Here is a 22,164-nt window from a genome sequence, read left to right on the forward strand (position 1 = left end):
TTATTTTTGGCATTGTGAAGAGGGGGCGGGGCCACGATGACGTGTTCGTGCGCTCATGCCCTGGCCCCGCCCCCAAAACATTGTCATAGCCGGCCACGCCTCCCCCTCTATGCTTGCATTCAGCTCCCTCCCGGAAGGAGGGAGGGTTGTCGAAAATGGTGCTAAAATCATGAAAAATAATAAAATATATATAAGTGGAGGTGGCGTGAAGAAAACTGGAAGAGACACAATGGGACAAAATCACTATAAATATATAAGGAGCAGAAAAAACAGTACAAGAACTCAATAGATGCGGCACACAGGTGTTCCAGGATAACAACATCATGTATATGGAGAACGGCACAATACTGTGTGTCTGCTGGCAACAGTGAAGCATGGTGGAGATTCCTTCAATGTTTGGGGATGCATTTCAGCAAATGGAGTTGGGGACTTGGAAAGGATTAATGGTGTCCTCAATGCTGAGAAATACAGACATATACTTATCCATTATGCAATACCATCAAGGAGGCTTCTGATTGGCTCCAAATGTATTCTGCAGCAGGACAACGACCCCAAACATACAGCCAATGTCATTAAGTACTATCTTCAGCGTAAAGAAGAACAAGGAGTCCTGGAAGTGATGATATGGCCCTAGAAGAATTGATGCTGTTTTGAGGGGATGCAGTCAGGAAGCTTACCGACTGTCAAATCCTGGCAGGGTACTAATGACGGGCATTGAAATCCTGACGCCTGTCATTATACCTACGTCGGGAGCCCAACGCCAGGTATACCAAACGAAGGTAAGCTGGGCGGTGGGAGCGGACACCTGCGGGGCGGGGGGAGAGTTAGGGGCTCCCGGGAAGGACTCAGGGTTAGGCACCCCCGGGAGGGTTAGACTAGGGGAAGGGGGGGTTAGGGTTTATGCACCCCGTGGGAGACTTAGGTTTAGGCTGCGGGGATGGGAGGGGTCAGGTTTAGGCACTTAGGGGGGTTAGGGTTAGGCAGCAGTGGGGAGGATAGGGTTAGGCACCCCTAAAGGAGGGTTAGGCAGGGCCGTAGCAAAGGTTGTGCGACCTGTGCCATGGCACAGGGCACCGCAGGGCAGGAGGCACTGTTTGGGCCTGTCAATTTTCTGTTTATTATCATTCTCACTTGTAGCTTCCTCTTATTTTATACCCAGCATCTCCAGGCCTCCCCTATCTCTTCCCTGGCCTCCCTCCCTTGGGTCTGTTATCTCCCTATTTAAAAAAGTGGGGGCGCCAATGCTCTTTCTACTACAGGGCACCAAAAAGTCTAGTCACGGCTCTGGTGTTAGGGTTAGGAGAGGGAGTAGGCTTAGTACATACTTACCTTTTCAGCTGTCGGGATCTTCACTGCTGCCGGTCTTCCGGTGTCGGGATTTGAGGTCCGGCGGGATTTCACACCGATCCCGTTTTGAGTGCAAAGGGTGTTAATTGATAACAATAAACTATTAACACTTCTATTTTTGAAAGCATTCTCACTTTCCAGCATTTTTTCCACACCACCCTAAAACTTTTGCACAGTACTGTATATTCAGGGCAAGTTGCGTAATCGGCTGCCCGGACCGCCCACTCTGTAAATGGATAGCACCTTGCAAGTTTTACACAGATATTATTTTGTAACATTTGTGCATTTATGATGCTTTTTACTGCCAAAAAATAAAAGAAGCTTACAAGACAATTCATTTCTTTCTGCATTTTTATTATTATTCAGCAATTTATCAGAAAGTCATTTGACATAATAATAATCTACCGCATACATTTGCTTGATAAATTAATTAAATTTCTCCTGCGCTTGTATCAACCTAACTCTCACTATTCATTTAAAACATAATGCGTTCCCAGGTGAACACACAGTAGAAATGACGTTTTAAAATATTTATTCAGACTGCATTCGCTATTAGTGAACCTACACTGTCTGAAATATGTAAATAAGAAGAGAACTTATTAATGGGGAGAATGGCGGTCAATCCATTTTTCTAAGCACTATAGAAATACAAATTAAAAATATGACACAAGAGGAAGGAATAGCTTGATAATATGCTGCTTATGTTGTGAGTATAGTAGGAAGGCTAATCTCAGTCATAGGGGTCTATTTACTAAGCTGTGTTAGGAGATAAAGTGAACGGTGATAAGGTACCAGCCAATCAGCTCCTAACTGCCATTTTTCAAACACAGCCTGTGACATGGCAGTTAGGAGCTGATTGGCTGGTACCTTATCACTTTTCACTTTATCTCCTAAAACAGCTTGGTAAATAGACCCCTTAGTTTCTTATGGCTGAGGGTTTATGCAATATAGGGACTTATGTACTAGATAGCGAACTGCAGCTTTTTTAAAGTTGCAATTATTTTAAAGGCAAAACAAGCTTGGTTTTCCTTCTAAAATTATTGTTGCTTTAATAGTACAGGAAGACTCGCAGGAGTTCCTGCAGTGGCTGCAGCTCGCACCCAATTACATAAACCCTCTAGTGTCTAAGATGCCTATTCATCATGACATAATTATCACTAGAGATGTGCGCCGACCCTCGTGTTTTGGTTTTGGATCTGGATCTCCCCTGGTTTTGGATCTTGATTGGTTTTGCGAAAACCTCACCTCCGTGTTTTGTTTTTCAGTTTTGGTTTTGGATCTGGATTTTTTCTTAAAAAATCATAAAAACAACTAAAATCAAATAAAATATGCCTGTTTTTGTTCCTACAGTATTATTAATCTCAATAACATTTATTTTCACTCGTTTCCAGTTCATTTTGACCACCTCACAGCTCACTATATTGTTTTCACCCAGTTTAGGCCTAAAATTTGCACAAAAGCTAGCTGGCTGACTAAGCTAAGCGGCAGCAGTGGGTGACACAAACACCTGGCAGTTCAACTTCCAACATGGCACATCAGGAAACAAATGTTTTTTTTATTCAAGAGAGGCCTGAGGGAGTTGGAGTATGTATGTAGTTGAAGGCAGGGCAGGGACAGGAAGGGTTGATTGGTAGTAAATTAAATTAAATTTTTTGTTTCCGAAGAAAATTTATGAGGGAGAAGGGGAGGAGAGGAGGTATTTACAAAAAAATATTTGACACATTCACATCAGTCCTTGCCCCAGAAGAATCCTTGAGGGCCATGCCTGCTGCTGCTGTTGGGAGTGGATTTTCTCATCCCGAAATGGGACCAGGAAGACTTCTAGTAGTGCTTTCCACATGAAAAAGCATTTCCCAACCTGTACAGGGACATAGTTAGTTAGTGGCCTCAAAGTGCCACTTAACCAGCAAAGATATGTGGACAAGTGTAAGATCTATGATTTAAGGCATGGGTAGCAAACCCTGGTCCTCAAGAGATACCAACAGTGCATGTTTTCCAGGTCTACTCACAGATTCACAAGTGTAATAAATAATTAACTGCACCTGTTGTTCTATCCAAATGTGTTGATGAGTAATGAATACACCTGTGCACCAGCTAGGTGGTCTGGAAAACGTGAACTGTTATTAGCTCTCGAGGTCCGAGGTTGGCTACCCCTGATTTAAGGCCTTACGTTGTGTCTTTCTTGAGAATCCTGCACCTGATTCTGTGGCTAGGGGTGGATTTTCATCCCAGAAGGGGACCAGGAAGAGTGCTTTCCAAAAACAATTGACTTAAATAATCCTTTGCAAACCTTCCGTAAAGGCATTTCCCAACCTGTACAGGGATATTAAAAAAACATAGTTAGTAAGTGGCCTTCAAACTGCTGTTGTTACCACTGTCCACTTAACCAGATCAGATATGTGAACAAGCTGAACAGAGCATTAAATACAACATTGCAGAGTTAAGGTTTAAGTCATAAGTTGTATCTTTCTTGGGAATTCTTGAGCACCATGCCTGCTTGCTGGGAGTGGATTTTCATCCCAGAAGGGATGAAGGTATTGTGTTTTCTTCCCAACGGACATAGGGCCTGATTCAGACCCACTTGCGAGTGGCTGTCCGCTCGCAAGTGGGTCGATGGTGTGCACTGCGCATGACGGAGGGAGCATGCGCGCAACGCAACGAGCGAAGGACTTTCCTTCGCTCGTTGTGTCTGATCAAAGGGGGCGTGCTGTCGATGTTGATTGACAGCACGCCCCCTTTGGTGGGCGTGCCGGGGGCGTGCCTCCCAGACAGGGGCGTTCCCAAGGGAACGCCTACCGTCAGAAGCCGGCCCCACTGACATCACTAGTGATGTCAGTGGGAGTGATTTTGGCTCTGATAGAGCCAAAATCACTCCGGGCCTTGCGGTTGAGAAACTCAACCGCAGGCTTCGGCTCGCAGTGGCGATGGTCGCGATGGTCAAGACCATCGCGACCATCAACCTGCACGCTCATATATGCTGTGGGTGGTGACCCACAGCTATACGAGCGTCCAGGAGGACGCTCCATAATTATGGAGGTGGGCCCTGATTCAGAGCGAGCGCTCTGGTCAGAGCGCCCGGCCCTGAATCAGGGCCATAGATCTCAAGAGAGATAGATACATGTAAATAACTACTGGCAGGAAAAAGAGGCAATTTGGGGGTAATTTTAGTTTTACTAAAGTTTCTAAAAATAAAAAGTGTTCATGTTGCCCATAGCAACCAATCAGATTGCAGTTATCATTTCTCTATTGCATTCGACAAAATGATAGACAGAATCTGATTGGTCGCTATGAGCAATATGAACACTTTTCATATTTAGAAACTTTAGTAAATAAATACATTATACCCCTTGGGGGCCCTAAGTAAAAAAAACTGCCTTTGCTTTACTTGAGCTGCCCACCTACCATTGTGTACTCAGAAAGAGTTTTTAGCACAGCTGGGAACCTTGTCAGTGATCGGCCTGAGACTACTTCTCCAAAATGTTGAAAAGATGATGTCCATCAAAATATACTACAAATTCTACAAGAAAGACATTTACCATCAATTACATGCAAAAATTATAGAGGCACCTGTAATGGTGGATTCCAGCGGGGACAAATTAATACTGTGTGAAGAAGATGATGTATACATCACCCCAGATAATACCATCTCCCAGGTTTTGCCAAAACCTCACCTACGTGTTTTGTTTTCGTGTTTTGGTTTTGGATTTGGATTTTTTTCTTAAAAAATCATAAAACAGCTAAAATCACATAAAATGGGCCTGTTTTTGTTCCTACAGTATAATTAACCTCAATAACATTTATTTCCAGTAATTTCCAATCAATTTTGACCATCTCATAATATCATTTGCTTCATCTAGTTAAGGCCAAAAGGTTGCATTCAGCTAGCTTGCTGACTAAGCTAAGTGACACAGTGGGCGGAACTAACATGTGGCAGTTCAGTTTCTAATTTCCATCACGGATACAGTGTGCTATACAGTGTGGCTTGGATACACCAATAGTGCACTTACTGTGACAGCAGTGTCGGCAGAGCGGGGTTGCTGACGGTGTCCTCAGTACATGAAATGGCAGTGCTGTGGTGCTGGCAGTGTCCTCATTGAAGGGTACCAGTGATGTTGGCAGTGCGGGGGTGCCAGCGGTGCCTTAGTGCAAGTTTGCTGGCTGTGTCGGCAGTGCTTGAGTGCCAGCGGTGTCTTTAGTGCAGGTTTTCTGGCTGTGTCGGCAGTTTCGGGGGTGCCAGCGGTGCCTTTAGTGCAGGTTTGCTGGCTGTGTCGGCAGTGCGGGGGTGCCAGTGGTGTCTTAGTGCAGGTTTGCTGGCTGTGTTGGCAATGCGGGGGTGCCAGCAGTGTTGTTAGTGGAGATTTTCTGGCTGTGTCGGCAGTGCAGGGGTGCCAGCGGTGTCCTCATTGCAGGTTTGTTGACTGTGTCGGCAGTGTGGGGGTTGCTGTCCTCAGTACATGGAATGGCAGTGCTGGCAGTGTTCTCAGTGAAGGGTACCGGCAGTGTCGGCAGAGCAGGCGTACCAGCGGTGTTCTCATTGCAGGTTTGCTAGCTGTGTCGGCAGTGCAGGGGTGTTCTCAATGCAGGGTGCCAGCGGTGTTGGCAGAGCGGGGGTGCCAGCGGTGTACTCAGTGCAGGTTTGCTGACTGTGTCGGCACTGCAGGGTTGCTGGTGGTGTCCTCGGTGTGGGAGTGTCGGTAGTGTCGGCAGTGTGGGGGTCGCTAACGGTGTCCTCAGTACGTTGGGCAGCAGTGCAGGAGTGTCGGCAGTGGTGGTGTCATCAGTGGGAGATGCTGCCAGTGGGGGTGCCGGCGGTGTCAGCAGCAGGGGGTGCCGGCGTTGTCAGGCGGCGGGGAATGGCGGGTGCCATCTTCTTTTCCTCTTTTGTGCTATTTTCAATGGGCTTAACGCCGATTGGCTGAGAGCCGTGACAGACGGCTCTCTCAGCCAATCAGCGTTAAGCCTGCTCTAAACAAAACCTCGCAACCCGACAGAGGGGTCGCAAGGTTTTGCCTCGGGTCAGGGATCCGGGGCAGGCAGGGAGATCCGAGTTGCACTTTTGTGATGACACTATAGGCCCCATTTAGATCTGAACGAATGCCTGTTGTATTTAGAGTGTTTTCGCACTGCATATGCTCTGGAACTGAGCGTGCATACTTTAAGTAGGGGAGATGCAGAAATGTACAATGTTTATTAAGTATTTCTACACAGGGGCAAAACCAGAGTTGCCTACCCTCCCGATTTTAGCGGGAGGCTCCCGATTTCTAATGAAGCCTCCCGCTGCCCCGCAAAAGGTACATTAACTCCCGATTTTTTTTTAAGCCATTGAACTGCGCATGCGCAAGTCCGGGATTGCTGGGGGCGGGGCCTGCATAGGAACGTGATGACGTCACTATGCGTGACACTATGGTACTAAAAGGCCGGCCACCGCGGGGTTGTGAGCAGCAGTGGCCGGATAGTCAGCCCAGTAGTCCGCGTTCAGAGGGGACAGACGGGCTGCGCCGCTACTGCGGCACTGATCAGCGGCTGAGGTCGGCCCCCTCTCTGGTCAGCCACTGTCACCAGACTGACAGCGGGCCGGGGATGTCTGGTGACTGGGCTGTCCCCTACAACATGCAGCGCGGCACAGCCTCCATGGCCACAGTGCATGGCCCCACTCCCTACCTTTCCTCCCTGGGGCTTCTTTAACTTGAGCAGAAATGCTGCCGGACCTGCTCCTCCATGGCGGCCACACAGCAGAGACCCTGTGCTGCTCGCAGGCTGAAGGAAATGATCTAGCCAGCACAGTCCTCCACACAACATAGCCTCTCTCCTGGGACCAGCCAACCTACCTGAAAGTGGATTGCACATATCAGCCCTCTTCATCCTGCTGACCTGCTCCTTGCCCGAGTCAGTGCCTGTGCCACCCCCCTCACAACACTGCCCAGGCACCGTGCTCAGTTTTTACAGGAGAAAAAAGCTACCATGGGGGCACTGTGTATTGGGGGGTAATATGGGGGCAATGTGTGTACTGGGGGTAATATGGGGACACTGTGGGGGCACTGTGTGTACTGGGGGGGGGTAATATGGGGGCACTGTGTTTACTGGGGGGTAATATGGGCCACTGTACTGGGAGCAATATGAGGGTACTGGGGGGTAATATGGAGGTGGTCCGTATACTGGGGATAATATGGGGCACTCTGTACTGTGGGTAATATGGAGATGCTCTGTGTACTGGGGGTTAATATGGGACACTGTGTGTACAGGGGATTACTATGGAGGCACTGTGGGGTACTATGGGGGCATTGCAACCATATATAAAAGGAATAACTCATGATACATGATTGCAGTCTTTGTACACCTCTGGTAGTAGGCTACCCATAGAAAAACTAGCTCTGATATGCTGCTCTTAGTACTATATTTTTCAACTGCCACTGCAGGACACGCCCCCTGAGTGACAGACACGCCCATAGGTGAAGCTAGACATGCCCTTTGGGTGGAACATGACACGCCCCTTCAGCGGCATGCTTCACACGGCACATTCAGCTGCCACCTAGAATCTCCCTGAAACTAGTTTTCAAAAGTAGGCAAGTATGGGCAAAACTATGGGAGACAATGGAGGTGCCTGCCACCAGGCTCCACCTCTGAAGGGGCACCTCCTCCCAGAGCCGTAACTAGACTTTTTGGTGCCCTGTGCCAGAAAGAGCATTGGCGCCCCCCTCCCCCCCACTTATGGCTGTAACTATGTACCCGGAGTGTACTGTCCCGGCCGCCCAATTCATGGCACCCCTTCCCGACACCTGAGAAGCCACCATACACTAGTGGAGAGCTCCTTGTCAGACCATCAGCTGCTGCCTTCCACCATCTATAGCCTGTCTGCATGCAAATTGCGACATTACAGTGTCATCGGCTTTGAGGGGGGAGGGCACCAAATTATAACTTGCCTCCGCGTGTCTGGGATGAACTTAAGCCACTGGCAGAGGGGTTTGTGATGCTTTGGCTAAAGCGCACACACACAGAAAAAAACCACATTGATTGACTGATTGATTGAATTCATTTTTTTTCGGCACTTGGGAGTGAGAGCACCCAAACGAGGCAGCAGCCTCTTCATAAATGACACAGGCAGCACCTCTGACACACACAAAAAAAAGATTGATTGATTGACTGATTTAATAAATTTTTGGGGGGCACTTGGGAGGTAGAGCACCCGAACGAGGCAGCAGTCTCTTGATAAACGACAAAGGCAGCACCCCTGACATACACACAAAAAAGAATTGACTGATTGATTGATTGATTGATTGAATTCATTTTTTTTCTGGACTTGGGAGGGAGACCACCAAAACGAGGCAGCAGCCTCTTGAAAAATGACACAGGCAGCACACCTGACACACACACACACACAAAAGAATTGATTGATTGATTGATTTAATTAATTGTTTTTTGGCACTTGGGAGGGAGAGCACCCGAACGAGGCAGCAGCCTCTTGATAAACGACACAGGCAGCACAGCACCCCTGCGCACCTACGTTGCTGACAAGTGTGGCTAACACGCACAGAAAATTTTTTTGTTTTTCACACTGGTGGTTGGTGAAGAGCACCCCTGAAAGAGGCAACAGCCCCTTGACAGCACAGCAGCACAGCACCCCTGCGCACCTACGTTTATGACAGGTGTGGCTAACATGCACACAAAAATAAATATATATTTTTTCACATTGGGGGTCGGTGAAGAGCACCCCCTTATGGATAAAGCACCCCATGGACAACACAGCAGAACAGCCAGCCTCTATGGACCACACCCAGCCAGCCCCTATGGACTACAGCCAGCCAACCCCTATGGACAGGACAACAGCCAGCCAGCCCCTATATATGGACAACAGCCAGCCCCTATGAATGGACAGGACAACATCAGTCACAACAACAGCCAGCCAGCCCCTATATGGACAACAGCCTGCTCCTATGGACATTAAGCAACACAACTGTAGCCAGCCCCTATGCACAGCAGCACAGTTCCCAGCTCCTTCCCTCTTAACTCTCCACTGCCAGAGTAAAAATGGCGGCGATTGCGGGACTTTTATAGAATCTGACAGCGGGATGATGTCGTTTTGCCTCGTTTTCAGATCCGAGTCGGCCGGAAAAAAAACCCTAGTCGACTCGGATCCCATAAGTTCGGGTGGGTTCGGTTCTCAGGGAACCAAACCTGCTCATCCCTAATTATTTTATCACTAGGGATAATTATGTTTTAAACATACTTGCCTACCCTCCCGATTTCGTCGGGAGCCTCCCGAAAATCGGGTGCCGCTCCCGACCTCCCGCGAATGCAGGCAATCCTCCCGTCCCCGGCGATGTGTCCGCACCCCCCCGCGCTTTTAAGTACAAACCCTGGCAGCAGGGGAGCCGGTGATAGGATTCGTGCTGAATCGCATCATCGTGGCTCCACCACCGGCTGCACAATGCCATTAATCACGGCATTGTGAAGAGGGGGTGGAGCCATGATGACACGATCGCACTGTCACGCCCCATGCTCCGCCCCCAACACCGTGTCATGTGCCGGTCCCAGCCCCCTTTGGCCGCGTCATGCCGCCAGCCCTGTAAGCCCGACAGCTCCTTCCCGGAAGGAGGGAGCTAAATGTCGGCAAGCCTGGTTTTAAACTCGTTGCAAGTTTAAAAGATGTTTTGGAGGCATTCATCGTGCCTCCCTAACAAAAGTATACTCTTGAAAAGCTGCTCTTTTTGCGGAGTCAGCTTTTGGAAAGTGATACTTTTCCCCATGCATCTGAGGTATCCACAAGGATTTCCTCACTGCTGCATGGCTCTCCCCCTGCTCTAATTCCCCTGCTGGCTCACCTCCTCTCCCCCGCAGCACCTCCGGTGTCCGATCCGGCCTCCCTCCCGCGGGTGTCCGATGCCCTCCCCCCCATACCCACTCCCCCACAGGTGATTATGAATAGGCCCCTAAATGATTAATTTACTATAAGCGTTTGCTGCAAAAATGTTCCTTTTGCTATGTATTACTTAAAGTGGATAATCAGAAACAAATCAGTAATCACTATGAAATGATTTACAACTAAGCAATGGCATCACTAGGGGGGTGAGTGGGGTGCATGCAGCACCAGCTGAGGGGGTGACACCATAATAGCAGAGCTGCTCTGCTATTTTGATGACACCCCTCGCATGGTGTCACCGACCAGCGGAGACAGATGACAGGCACATGCCGGAAGAGGCTGCCCAGCTGCTCCCAGTGTGTTGGGCAAGCCCGCGGCATGACGAGAACAAAACATCAGACCAGGGGACGCGTCTTTGCTGGCACAAGGTCATGCCCCCTTTCATGTGAAGACTCCATGCTACACCGCCAATAGTGACACCACTGTTACTAAGCTCCAAAAATTAATTCAATTATCAGGTAATGGAAGAGGATTTCCATCTTCAGTTCATTGATTTGACTAGAGAGAAGTGGAATTGTTGAAAATTTAGCTCGGAGCAGGTTTTGAGCCTGATTTTGGGAATTTCAGCATATTGGTCAACACCCAAAAAAATAAATGGGCACCTCCGCATGCGCTGGATCGGGTATGCGCACACAGATGAAGATCGCTAGTGCAAACGGATTGATCCCTCCATCAATGGAGTGCGCTGTCCGTGAAATGGGTGTTTCTGAGCAGCAATTGTAGTTATAGGGGCTGGCTGGCTGTTGTCCACTCCATCCATATCCATATACTAGGGCTGGCTGGCTGTTGTCCACTCCATCCATATCCATATACTAGGGCTGGCTGGCTGTTGTCCATTCCATCCATATCCATATACTAGGGCTGGCTGGCTGTTGTCCACTCCATCCATATCCATATACTAGGGCTGGCTGGCTGTTGTCCACTCCATCCATATCCATATACTAGGGCTGGCTGGCTGTTGTCCACTCCATCCATATCCATATACTAGGGCTGGCTGCTGTGCTTGACTGGAATCAGTATGTAACAACATACGGCCAGAGGTTCTAATCCCGACAGCGGAAGCCCGGCAGGGGTGAAGATCCTGATCGCTAATTTAGGTAAGTGCCCCTAACCTTACCCCCTAACCTAACACTCCTTTAGGGGTGCCTAACCCTTACCTTGCCCCTATTGCCTAACCCTAACCCCCCTCTAAGTGCCTAAACCTAACCTCACCTTCCCCGGAGCCTAAACCTAAGTCTCCCGGGGGGGTTCTAACCCTAACCTCCTCCCGGGGGTGCCTAACCCCCCCTTCCCCTAGCCTTAACCTAACCCTCCCAGAGGGGTGCCTAACCTTAAGTCCCCGAGGGAACAGTAAAACCTAACAGCTGTCTGTGCCCGGTGCCTGTCTTACCTTCGTTCGGTATGCCGGGCATCGTGCCCCCGATGTAGGTCTAATGACAGGCCTGTCAGGATGCCTGTCATTAGTACCTTGCCGGGATTTCTGACTGCATCCCGCTGTGTTGTGCTGTGCCTGTTGTCCATAAGGGCTGTGTTACTGTCTATATACTAGAAGAAGCTGTGCTGCAGACAGAAGAGGGGGGCTTCAGTGGCTCCTGTGTTACTGCAGTCCATAAGGGGTGCAGCTTTATTGTCCAAGTGCAAAAAAAGAAAATTACTGTGTGTGTGCGCGTTAGCCACACTTATCAGCAACGTAGCTGTGCAGGAGTGCCGCCTGTGTCATTTATCAAGGGGCTGCTGCCTCGTTCAGAGGTGCGCTCCCCTCCAAGTGCAAAAAAAAGAAAAATATTTTTTTTTCTTTGTGTGTGTGCGTGTTAGCCACACTTATCAGCAACGTAGCTGTGCAGGATTGCTGCCTGTGTCATTTATCAAGGGGCTGGTGCTTCGTTCAGGGGTGCTCTCCCCACCAAGTGCAAACAAATTTAAAATAAAGTGGTTTTTTTTGTGTGTGTGTGTGTGGGTTAGCCACACTTATCAGCAATGTAGCTGCACAGGATTGCTGCATCTGTGCAGGATTACTGCATCTGTTTATCAAGGGGCTGCTGCCTCGTCCATGGGTGCTCTTCCCCAGTTTTAAATATATATATATATATATTTTTGTGTGGTTGTGTGCGTTAGCTACAACTTAGCTGCGCTATAATTGGTTGGTGACACTGCTGTAAGACCGCAGTGAGTATGGAGGTCAGTCACATGACAGGAGAGCAGGATCCACATACCAGTCTTGTAGCTGCTGGCAGCAGTCATGATGACGATGCAAGGCCGTCAACGTCATCTATGAAGGCCGATGCACCAGGGCTTAAGTCAGGCCATGTAAAAAAATCAACTTTTACCCTGTTAAAGAAAAAAAATATAAAGCTAAGTCAGCTTTAGAGAAACAAAAAATTGGTAATATGCCATTCACTACACGAAGTCGCAAGGAAAGGATAAGGCCTTGGCCTTTATTTATGACCGGTGGTTCTGGTTGTAATGATTTAAGCCATTCTGCTTGTAGAAGAGGTACAAAAAAAATTTAAATTGTCTCCGAAAAGTCACAGTCCCCGAGGAGAGTCCAAGTGTTCCGCGGTTGCCATGTGTGATCCTGACTTTTCTAATACTGTACTTGAAGAGGATCCTCTGTGTGGAATTGCACCAGGAGGATAAGGAGGATATTTACGTAAAACACATTTTTCTTTAAAAACATTTTAACGCTTCACTGTCTGTTTTTTATATATGTATTTCACTTTTTCATTTTTTTGATTCTTTATATGCAGCTGCGGCTGCTCTTAACTATTTTCTTTACACTTAATTTTCTTATTATAGCTGTGCCTTGGGGTGGCTTAGCTGGGCTACTTTGGCAGTGTCCTGCGCTCTGGATTTGAACCCTAGTATGTTAGGGACCAACCCTACAGAGGTTACCCGGATGTGGTGGGTAGGCCCATAACCTTGGCCAAGATTATGCCAAAAACCTCTATTTACTGCAAAAATGTATGTATTTATATATAATCAGTTAATTTGAAGTTGTGTACGTGTAACTCTTTTTGAGGATATTTATTTAGTTGGCAATAACAACAAGGATGATGAGGAAGTTGATGCCGAGGATGGTGGGAAAAATCCCATTGTTGCGATGCCTGGACAAAGGACCAAAAAATCCACTTCTCATGTGTGTGTGGAATTATTTCCACCCAAATCCAGACAACCTTTGCCAAGCTATTTGTAACCATTGCCATGTAACAGTGAGTAGAGATAAGGATCTTATCCATCTAGGAACCTCCTCCCTGTTACGTCACTTGCAGCGCATTCATCAAATTGGAAATGGTATTTCAAATTCTGAAACTTTGGGGACAAAAAAACAAACAACAATCAGTCCAGTGTCACCTAGCTGCTCCCTTCTATCTGGATCCAAGCCTCTGTAATCTCCACCACCAACACCTGCATCATCATCAACATCCTCATTCGTGATCAGAAGTAGTACTGCATCTGATTTAATAAGTATGACTGACTCCTCTCCTATCCGTGATTCCTCAGAGTTATCCTTGAGTGCTACGCCTGTTGCTGCTGCTGGGTGTGGATCTTCATCCCAGAAAGGGACCAATAAGACTACTACTAGTAGTAATTTAAAAAATAATTGACTATTAAACAGTCCTTTGATAGAGGAAGTATAACAGCTGTCACCCAGTTTCACAGCAGATCACTGATGCCATGACAGCTGTGCTAGTATTAGATGGTGATATAATAGAAAATGAGGATGATAGTGTGGAGGAAGTGCAAAAGGAGGATGAGGGGGAAATTTGTGTCCTATCTGACGCTAATGAGTATGATGAGGATATTGTTTGTGTAAATCAGTCACCAGTGGCAGCAGTTTTTGCTCATGATAAAAAGAAAGTCAGAAAAGCCACGTCTTGGGTGTGGAATTATTTTAATCTAAATTCTGGCAACAGTTGTGAAGGCATCTGTTTCATTTTTAAAGCCAAAGTTAGCAGAGGAAAGGAATGTTAACCATCTAGGCACCTACTCCCTGTTATGTCATTAGCAGCGTGTTCATGCAATTTGTTTAACAAAATTATAATAATTTGTAAATTAATAACAAGCAGTCCAGTATCAGCTACCAGCAATTTGGACAAGCACATGTAATCTCCACCACCAACACCCTCATCATCAACCTCCTCCTTAATAATTGAAGGTAGTCCTTCCAAAAAATGTTTTGTGGGGGCCCAAACAAACAAAGGAGTTCAGCCACAAAAGTGTCAGTCCTGGTCGCTAAAGTGATTGGTTTGTTAAACTGTGCATGTCCTTCTTAATATCCCACATAAGAGTGGGTGGGAGGGACAATTCCATCTTGCACCTCTTCTCTTTACATTTGGCACAATTTGGGGCATTGCCGACTGACATTATTATAGTTTATTAAACTGCCATCCTGTCTGCCACTGCTGTGTGGCAATGTTTCATAGATGTCCTATATTTTTTTAAATTGCCGTGTGTTTGTGCTGCTGCTCTGTTGCTTACTTTAGCCAGCTAGCTCGCTGCAGCCTTTGGCCTATATTGTTGAAAAATAGTGAAATCAATATTGTGAGCTGTGAGGTGGTTACAAATGCCTAGAAATGCCTGAAAATCATTGTTATTAAGGTTAATAATACTGTAATAACAAAAACAGGCCCAAATTATGTGGTTTTAGCAGTTTATATCATTTTTAAAAAAAAATACAGATCCAAAACCAAAACCTAAAAACAAAACACCAAGGAAAAAGATCCGAAACCAGATCCAGATCCAAAACTAGGGGAGATACAGATCCAAAACCAAAACACGGTGGTCGGCGCACATCTCTAGCTTAGACGTCATAAGACAGGTAGCTAGTTTCGGACTTTCACACATTAGCGCCTTTTTCGCAGTGTGGCTGCACACCATCATAATTGTAGTGTACTGAGTACTTGTACTTTTCTCGCAATCGTGGCAGCGTAAATTAGCACAATGCTGCTTGTCAGGAAGCATAATGCGGCTCAGTCATATCCGCCCCTGGTCTCTTGCCTGTTTTCTCAGATTAACATTTGCAATGCAAAATAGACCCAAATTCGCTCTGTCTCTCGTTCAGGCCCTCTCCCACCACTCGTGCATTCTCACTTACAATCCCTCTCCCTCCAACTCATTCATTCTCTCTTACAGGCCCTCTCCCTCCCACTCACTCTGTCTCTCTTATAGGCCCTCTCCCTCCCAATCGCTCTGTCTCTCTAACAAACCCTCTGCCTCCCCCTCGCTCTGTCTCTCTTACAGCCCTTGTCGAAGCTGGTTTAGTGGCTGAGACAGAATCAGTGTAAAATTAGCTTGGAGCGACTCCACCTTGCGAATGGCAACCAGACTCCATCTTAAAAATAAGAATCTGCACGACGCCATTTTGTGAATGACCATCCAGCACCATTTTTAGTTACAACGCACGAGCTAAGTACAGATGGCAATGTTTTTGGTAACCCTTTTAGAAGCCATGACAAGCCCATTCTGGGGACAACCTTTCATAGAAAAATACCAAAACAACTAGAAAAACAGCTTCCTGAGAAAAGTAATTAGAAAAGACAATACACCAGGAACTGTGGGTGTTTTTGCATGTAAATGGAGAGACCCCACATGTGGACAGGTGTAGCTGTGGCAATTGTAATATGGCCCAGACACTTCAATTTGACTGAATGAACAATGGTAAGAAATCTGCTTGAAAAGAACTGACACAGGTGTCCTAATTAGGCAGAAGAAAACTTTTAAACTCACTGTAGGACAGGATGGCACCAGCAATCGGCGGGGGGTCTCCACCCTATTTGAGAGTGAAGCTCTTTGCCCATAACACATTGCATTGCAGTTTAAAAATGTTAGTAAGGGATGATATATATATATGTGTGTATATATATATATATATATATATGTATATATATAGAACATGTAGAGGGGCACTCGATATTCCAATATAATAATGCCAGGGTGCCTTCCTTAGAACAATATAGAAATGCGATGTCTGTTAAAAAACAGCAACAGGCGGCACTCCACGGACTTTGTAGATGAAGAAAAGTGACTTTATTCGCCAACGTTTCAAGACCTGTGCGGTTTTGTCATCAGGGTGTGAAAGTGTGACATACAAAGAAGCTTACCTTAAATAGCTGTGTGCAAACAGAGATGTCCATGAGAATCCTCACGCGCCGTCATGCAGGAAGGCGCGCAGTGCATGACGTCACCACACGTGACAACACGGAACGTGTATGGTTACAGTCCGGGGATGAGTAACCAGGGAAATGCTAGACGCTGAAAGAAGTACGGAATGAGAAATGAGCCATAAAAATACACCGCGCGGCTGCCTGCATGAAGGGGGGAGGAGTCAGGGACGTGACACATAAACAAAAACAAAGAGTGCATTAGTGTATGCACACATGATATGCAGTACAGTGAATATACATATAAAGACAAAAATCCAGGACATCGATGAATTGCATGCATCAAAGATAAATCAGACGAAAACACAATAGTGCCATGGAATGACACAGAGTAAGAATATGAAAGCATATGGGAACCTGTATATACTCACTTAAATATACGAAATACTAAGTTTACCAAGATATATAGATAAAACTACTACTTGGCTGCTGGTTGACATGAGCAACATGAAAATGCACAATATATTATAAAATATGTTACACATAATTGCCTAAAAGACTGTGGAATATGCGAACAAATGCATGATAACCCGCTAGACATATACATCACTGAAAAAAGATATGAAACAGAATTAAAGAATAACGGTATATGCGCTATGCAAATGCATTCCAGGAAATTTTATCATTTAGCCCTCGCGGATAGATAGTGTCGAGCAAATGAATCCACTTGGCCTCCACTTGTAACAATCGCTTAGTGCAATCGCCACCCCTGATTTGTGCTGGAACGTGGTCAATGACCTTGTAACGCAACGATGCCAGTGTATGACGGGCATCCTTAAAATGACGAGCTACAGGTTGATCGGAGTCTTTTCCTGCCAGAGCTGCTCTAATAGAGGAGCGATGCATAGCCATACGCTCTTTAAACATGCGTGTCGTTTGGCCGACATAAGCAAGACCGCGTGCGTATGTATAACTGTACCTTGGGTCTGTATAATTTCTTTGCGCTAAATTGTCTTTAGATTACAGCATGTAACCTACTGTTTTTATGTTGAATAATAACCTTTGTGCTTTGGAAACACATTTTCAAGGTCTGAAGGCTTTTATTTACTGTATGACTGCGTACGCAAATAGTGTCAATTTTAGAAGGTATAGACAGGTTTTAGAAGGTATAGGCAGGTTTTAGAAGGTATAGGAAGGATTGTACCAGAGGTTTAAATTCAGTATCCGTATCCTCCCACTCGCTCTGCCCCTGTTACAAGCCTTCTCCCCCCACTCGCTCTGTCTCTCTTACAGGCCCTCTCCCTACAACTCACTTTGTCTCTCTTACAGGCCCTCTCCCCTCACTCACACTGTCTCTCTTACAGGCCCTCCTCCACTTGCTCTCTCTCTTTTACAGGTCCTCTCCCTCCCACTTGCTCTGTCTCTTTTGTAGATCCTCTTCCACTCGCTCTGTCTCTCTAAAAATCCCTCTCCCTCCCCCTTGCTCTGTCTCTCTTACAGTCCCTCTCCCTCCCACTCACTCTGGGCCTGATTCAGACCCGCTCGCAAGCGCTCGCAAGCAGGTCGATGGTGGCCCAGTGCGCATGCGCACGACGTGCAATCCATCGCCCCGAGTCTCGTACCAAAAGGGGCGTGCTGTCAATGTTGAGTGACAGCACGCTCCCTTTGGTGGGCAGGCCAGGGGAGTGGCTGTCCAAACGGAGGCGTTCCCATGTGAACGCCTCTGTCTGGGGCCGGCCCCACTGACATCACGAGTGATGTCAGTGGGAGAGATTTCGGTTCTGATAGAGCCGAAATCTCTCTGGGGCTTGCGGCAACGAGACCCTACCACAAGGGTCTCGTCGCAAGCCCGATGGTTGCGATGGTCTTGACCATTGCGACCATCTTCCTGGCCACTCGCTATAGCTGTGGGTGGTCACCCACAGCTATGCGAGCAGCCAGGAGGCCACTCTAAAAACAAGAAGGCCGGCCCTGATTCAGAGCGAGTGCTTTGTCAGAGCATCCGGCTCTGAATCATGGCCTCTGTCTCTTACAGGCCCTCTCCCTCCCACTCGCTCTGTCTCTCTTACATGCCCTCTCCCCCCACTCACTCTGTCTCTTTTACAGTCCGTCTCCCTCCCACTTGCTCTGTCTCTCAAAAATTCACTTTTCTTTATAGCTACTTAATTGTCAAATTATACAAGAAGAAGCACCTATTATTTATTCATTTTGAGGGATGACTATGTTATAATTACAGAACTTATAATTATTACTTGCAGAGTGAAAAGTCATTAGTCAGAATTAAGCTTTAACAGATAAGTGATGGGAATCTTGTTGTTCTAGGCATAATACCGGCTTAATTGAATAACTGATGTAATTGTATGCCCCGCAGGTACAAGGTTAGTTAACATAAGCAGATTGTTTTACTGTTACATTTTATTACAATCATTGTGACTTATGTATTGACAATAAATGTATTTGACATCTGCTTTGCAATAGTGTCGCATATGAAATATCAGACATTTATGGCATGTTACGATCACAGTTTAGGGTAAAAATAGGCACGCGCCATGCTATAATTGGGCTGATCAGCAGATTTTCGGCTGCTCGGCCCGATCATTTCAGAGTGTGTACGATTATCATTCCAAAAGCAGTTCCAATCTGAGCTGCTGCACAACATTTGTCCAAAACGAAGAGCCGATATCGTGCGCATGCTCCTTTGCACGACATTTCTGCTGAGAGTTCATGTAAAAACGGTTTGTCTGTGATGATCTTACGACATATAATTGTTCAGATTGGAACGATAAATCACTAGTGTGTACACTCCAAATCGGATGTTCTCAAGATTTTTTAATCATGCTGAAAATGGTAGTCAGTTGGATCAGCCAACGCAGCACATCATGGTGTTGATGAGGTTTTCATGTGTTCAGCAATGTCCACATTGGAGAATGTTGGCCTGGTGTATTGTTGACATGCTTGGGATGTCTCAATCGACCACATCAACATTCACCAGGTTGACAGCGATAAAATGTCGACCAAGTATCCCTGGTGGTCTGGTGGTGACTTACCTGGTCCAGCACCTCAGCATGGTCTTCTAGGTCCGGCAATGGTATCCTTATGACTTCCATCAGATCCTGCAGCTCTTCTGGTGGAAACTATGACTAATCCTAAGCCGTCCCTTAATGACTAACCCTGACCTCCCTGCCCGTAGCCTAACCCTAATCCTCTGCTGCTGGTCCATGTAGAATGTCAGCATCGCACATGACGACTTTATGAACATGCCTACATTCTTCAAATGCCGACATTTTCAATATCAACATTTCAACAATGTCAACATAATAATTGTTGCCATTGGGGTGTCGACATTATGAATGTTGACATTATCACTACATCCCTTCAGCAAGACTATACAATGAAGTAAAGTTCTGTTAAACATCTTTACATGGTTCCTGTGCCTTTGTAGTTATTGCAATGTTAAGAAAATGAAGCTTGAGAAGTTCCTGTTGAGGAGTTCCAGTGGCTTGGTCACTGAAGAGATTTAGTGGAATTCAGGGGAATACAGGTCCCCCTTAATAATAATGGAAAGATGGTTTCCTTGGAGCAGGTGTACTGACAATGACAAAGAAAAAAATATTTTGTGTACATTGTATATACATTCAGGACTAAGAGCAATCAAATACATGCAGTGTACACTACATATATTTTCTTTGACATTCTTGGTTCACCTGCACCCGCCAAAGAGACCTTCTATCCAAAGTCACATAAGGTAAGGCAGGTGAAGACTAATGCTACGATTTCCCAGATTTATGTTATAGTTTTCTGATTTAAAAAAAAAGTAATTTAAATACTTGCCAATTTTAAATAAAAAATTTACATTTCATAATTTGTTGTTGCATATTTTTTTCCATTTTTTGTTACAAAAAGCCATATGAAACAGCAACCTCTAAACACAGCAATGGTCCCAGAAACACTGACATTAAGAAAAACATGAAATGCTGGATCAGTGTAGTTGTTAAGAAAAGGCCCTTTAACACCTACTCCAAGGATAAGCTGCATCATATATGTAACCACCAGGGCCCTAACTAGGCAGGTGTGACCATTGCCATGGCACAGGGCACTGCAGGGCAGGGGGCACTGTTTGGGCCTGTCAGTTTTCCTGTTTATTATCTTTCTCACTTGTAGCTTCCTCTTCTTTTATCCAAAGCATCTCCTGGCCTCCCCTATCTCTTCCCTGGCCCTTCCCCATGAGGCTATTGCCCTTTATCAGGTGCACTATCTTATGTCCCTATTTAAAAAATGTGTGTGTGGGGAAGGGGGGGGGCACCAATGCTCTCTCTGGCACAGGGCACCAATAAGTCTAGTCCTGGCTCTGGTAACCACTACCTTCCAATCAATGCTGGAGACAGACTGTCTCAGACAGTGTTGCCATGTAGGCATCTTCTATCATATTTGATGGTCCTGTCCAACTGTTATATCTTAGGGAAGGAAGACAAAGGGTATTTTATATGCCTGGTGGAATTTAACTACTAGGCTGTGTCAGAATACATTTAGGAGCAAGGGTTAAAATTGTAAGGGGTAACCCTTTTTACGTTCCAATTTGTGTAGTCATAACTGATTATCATCTGATCGGGTAGATAATTGAGCAGTGTATTGCCGCAACCGATCAGTAATTATTGTTCTGTCCAACATGCAAAATTTCCCAGCATGTCTGGACAATTCGAACGTTGGTCGGCTACATCTTGCAGTGTACGCGCGGCCACGTCCGACCACCTGACATTTCTCCTGTTCCTTCACAAGTGAGTAACAGGGAAATGTTTCTTCCGCAGGGGAGGAACGCAGACATCGTGGCCATACACTGACATATCTCACAGTGTGTGGCCACAATATCTTATGTTAGATAAAATGTCTATCAGTCTGCAAGCTGTGGTCTTTTCATTCAAACCAGGAGAAATGACCATCACCAATGCCAACAGATATGATGTATTCTATATGTAGATACCATCTGAACCAGGCGATTTTTGTCCATATTGTGTTACAAGGCGCGGCCACCATTTGTTTACCTCCAGCAATATACTTTCATCTGCCAGTGTTTCTCCTAGAGTCCTTCCATGGGTTGCTAGGTGATCCGGATGCCGCAGGACGTCACATGTGAACCACAGCACAGCATGATTGGATCCTTTTCTTATTTGTACATGCTGGTCTTTTGCCGCCTCACCAACTATAGCGTTTCCTTTGAATCCCTCAGCTCTGCTGCATGATCTGTGGTTGTTATTGTTCCTTTCTCCAAGCAGACTCTCATTTACCAGCTTCCACGCTGCTCTGGCTTACCAAGCCACACTACTATTTTCTCCAGATACTATGTATCGTTCTGTCCCAGTATCTGATTATAACTGCAACATTAGTTGCAACTAATTAGATGGTGGTCTAAATTCCTTGAGATAAATATCACATAATCAATTTAGTGGATATGAACACTAAACATAAAATGTATGTTTAATAGTTTGCCTATTTTATTGCACTTTAACACTTCCAGCTGCCTCATACTGTACATAGAGGCTGTCCTATTTGTGCAAACTGAGACTTAAGGGGTATATTTACTAAAGTGAGATTTTTTAGAAGTGGAGATTTTGCCCATAGCAACCAATCATATTATAGCTATTATCTTCTAGAAGGTGCTAGTTCAATGTTTAGTAGAATATGATTGGTTGCTATGGGCAAAATCTCCACTTCTTAAAACTCTTACTTTAGTAGATATACCACTTATAGTTCCACAAACGCAATTTATATCATGCTTGCATCATGAATGCTTCTGTTTATCAC

General features: G+C 46.0%; 1 protein-coding gene across 1 annotated transcript in view; it reads right to left on the minus strand.

Annotated features, from left to right (window-relative positions):
- Positions 1 to 22,164, minus strand: part of LOC148516611 (uncharacterized) — a 92,581-nt gene that overhangs the window by 65,344 nt on the left and 5,073 nt on the right. The window contains exon 2 of the mRNA XM_088479778.1: positions 19,787 to 19,872. Coding sequence (XP_088335904.1) covers positions 19,787 to 19,872 — 86 coding nt within the window. The remainder of the gene's footprint in view (positions 1 to 19,786; positions 19,873 to 22,164) is intronic.

This window comes from Taudactylus pleione, unplaced genomic scaffold (assembly GCF_031769625.1).
Source record: "Taudactylus pleione unplaced genomic scaffold, aTauple2 ptg000245l, whole genome shotgun sequence".
NCBI lineage: Eukaryota > Metazoa > Chordata > Amphibia > Anura > Myobatrachidae > Taudactylus > Taudactylus pleione.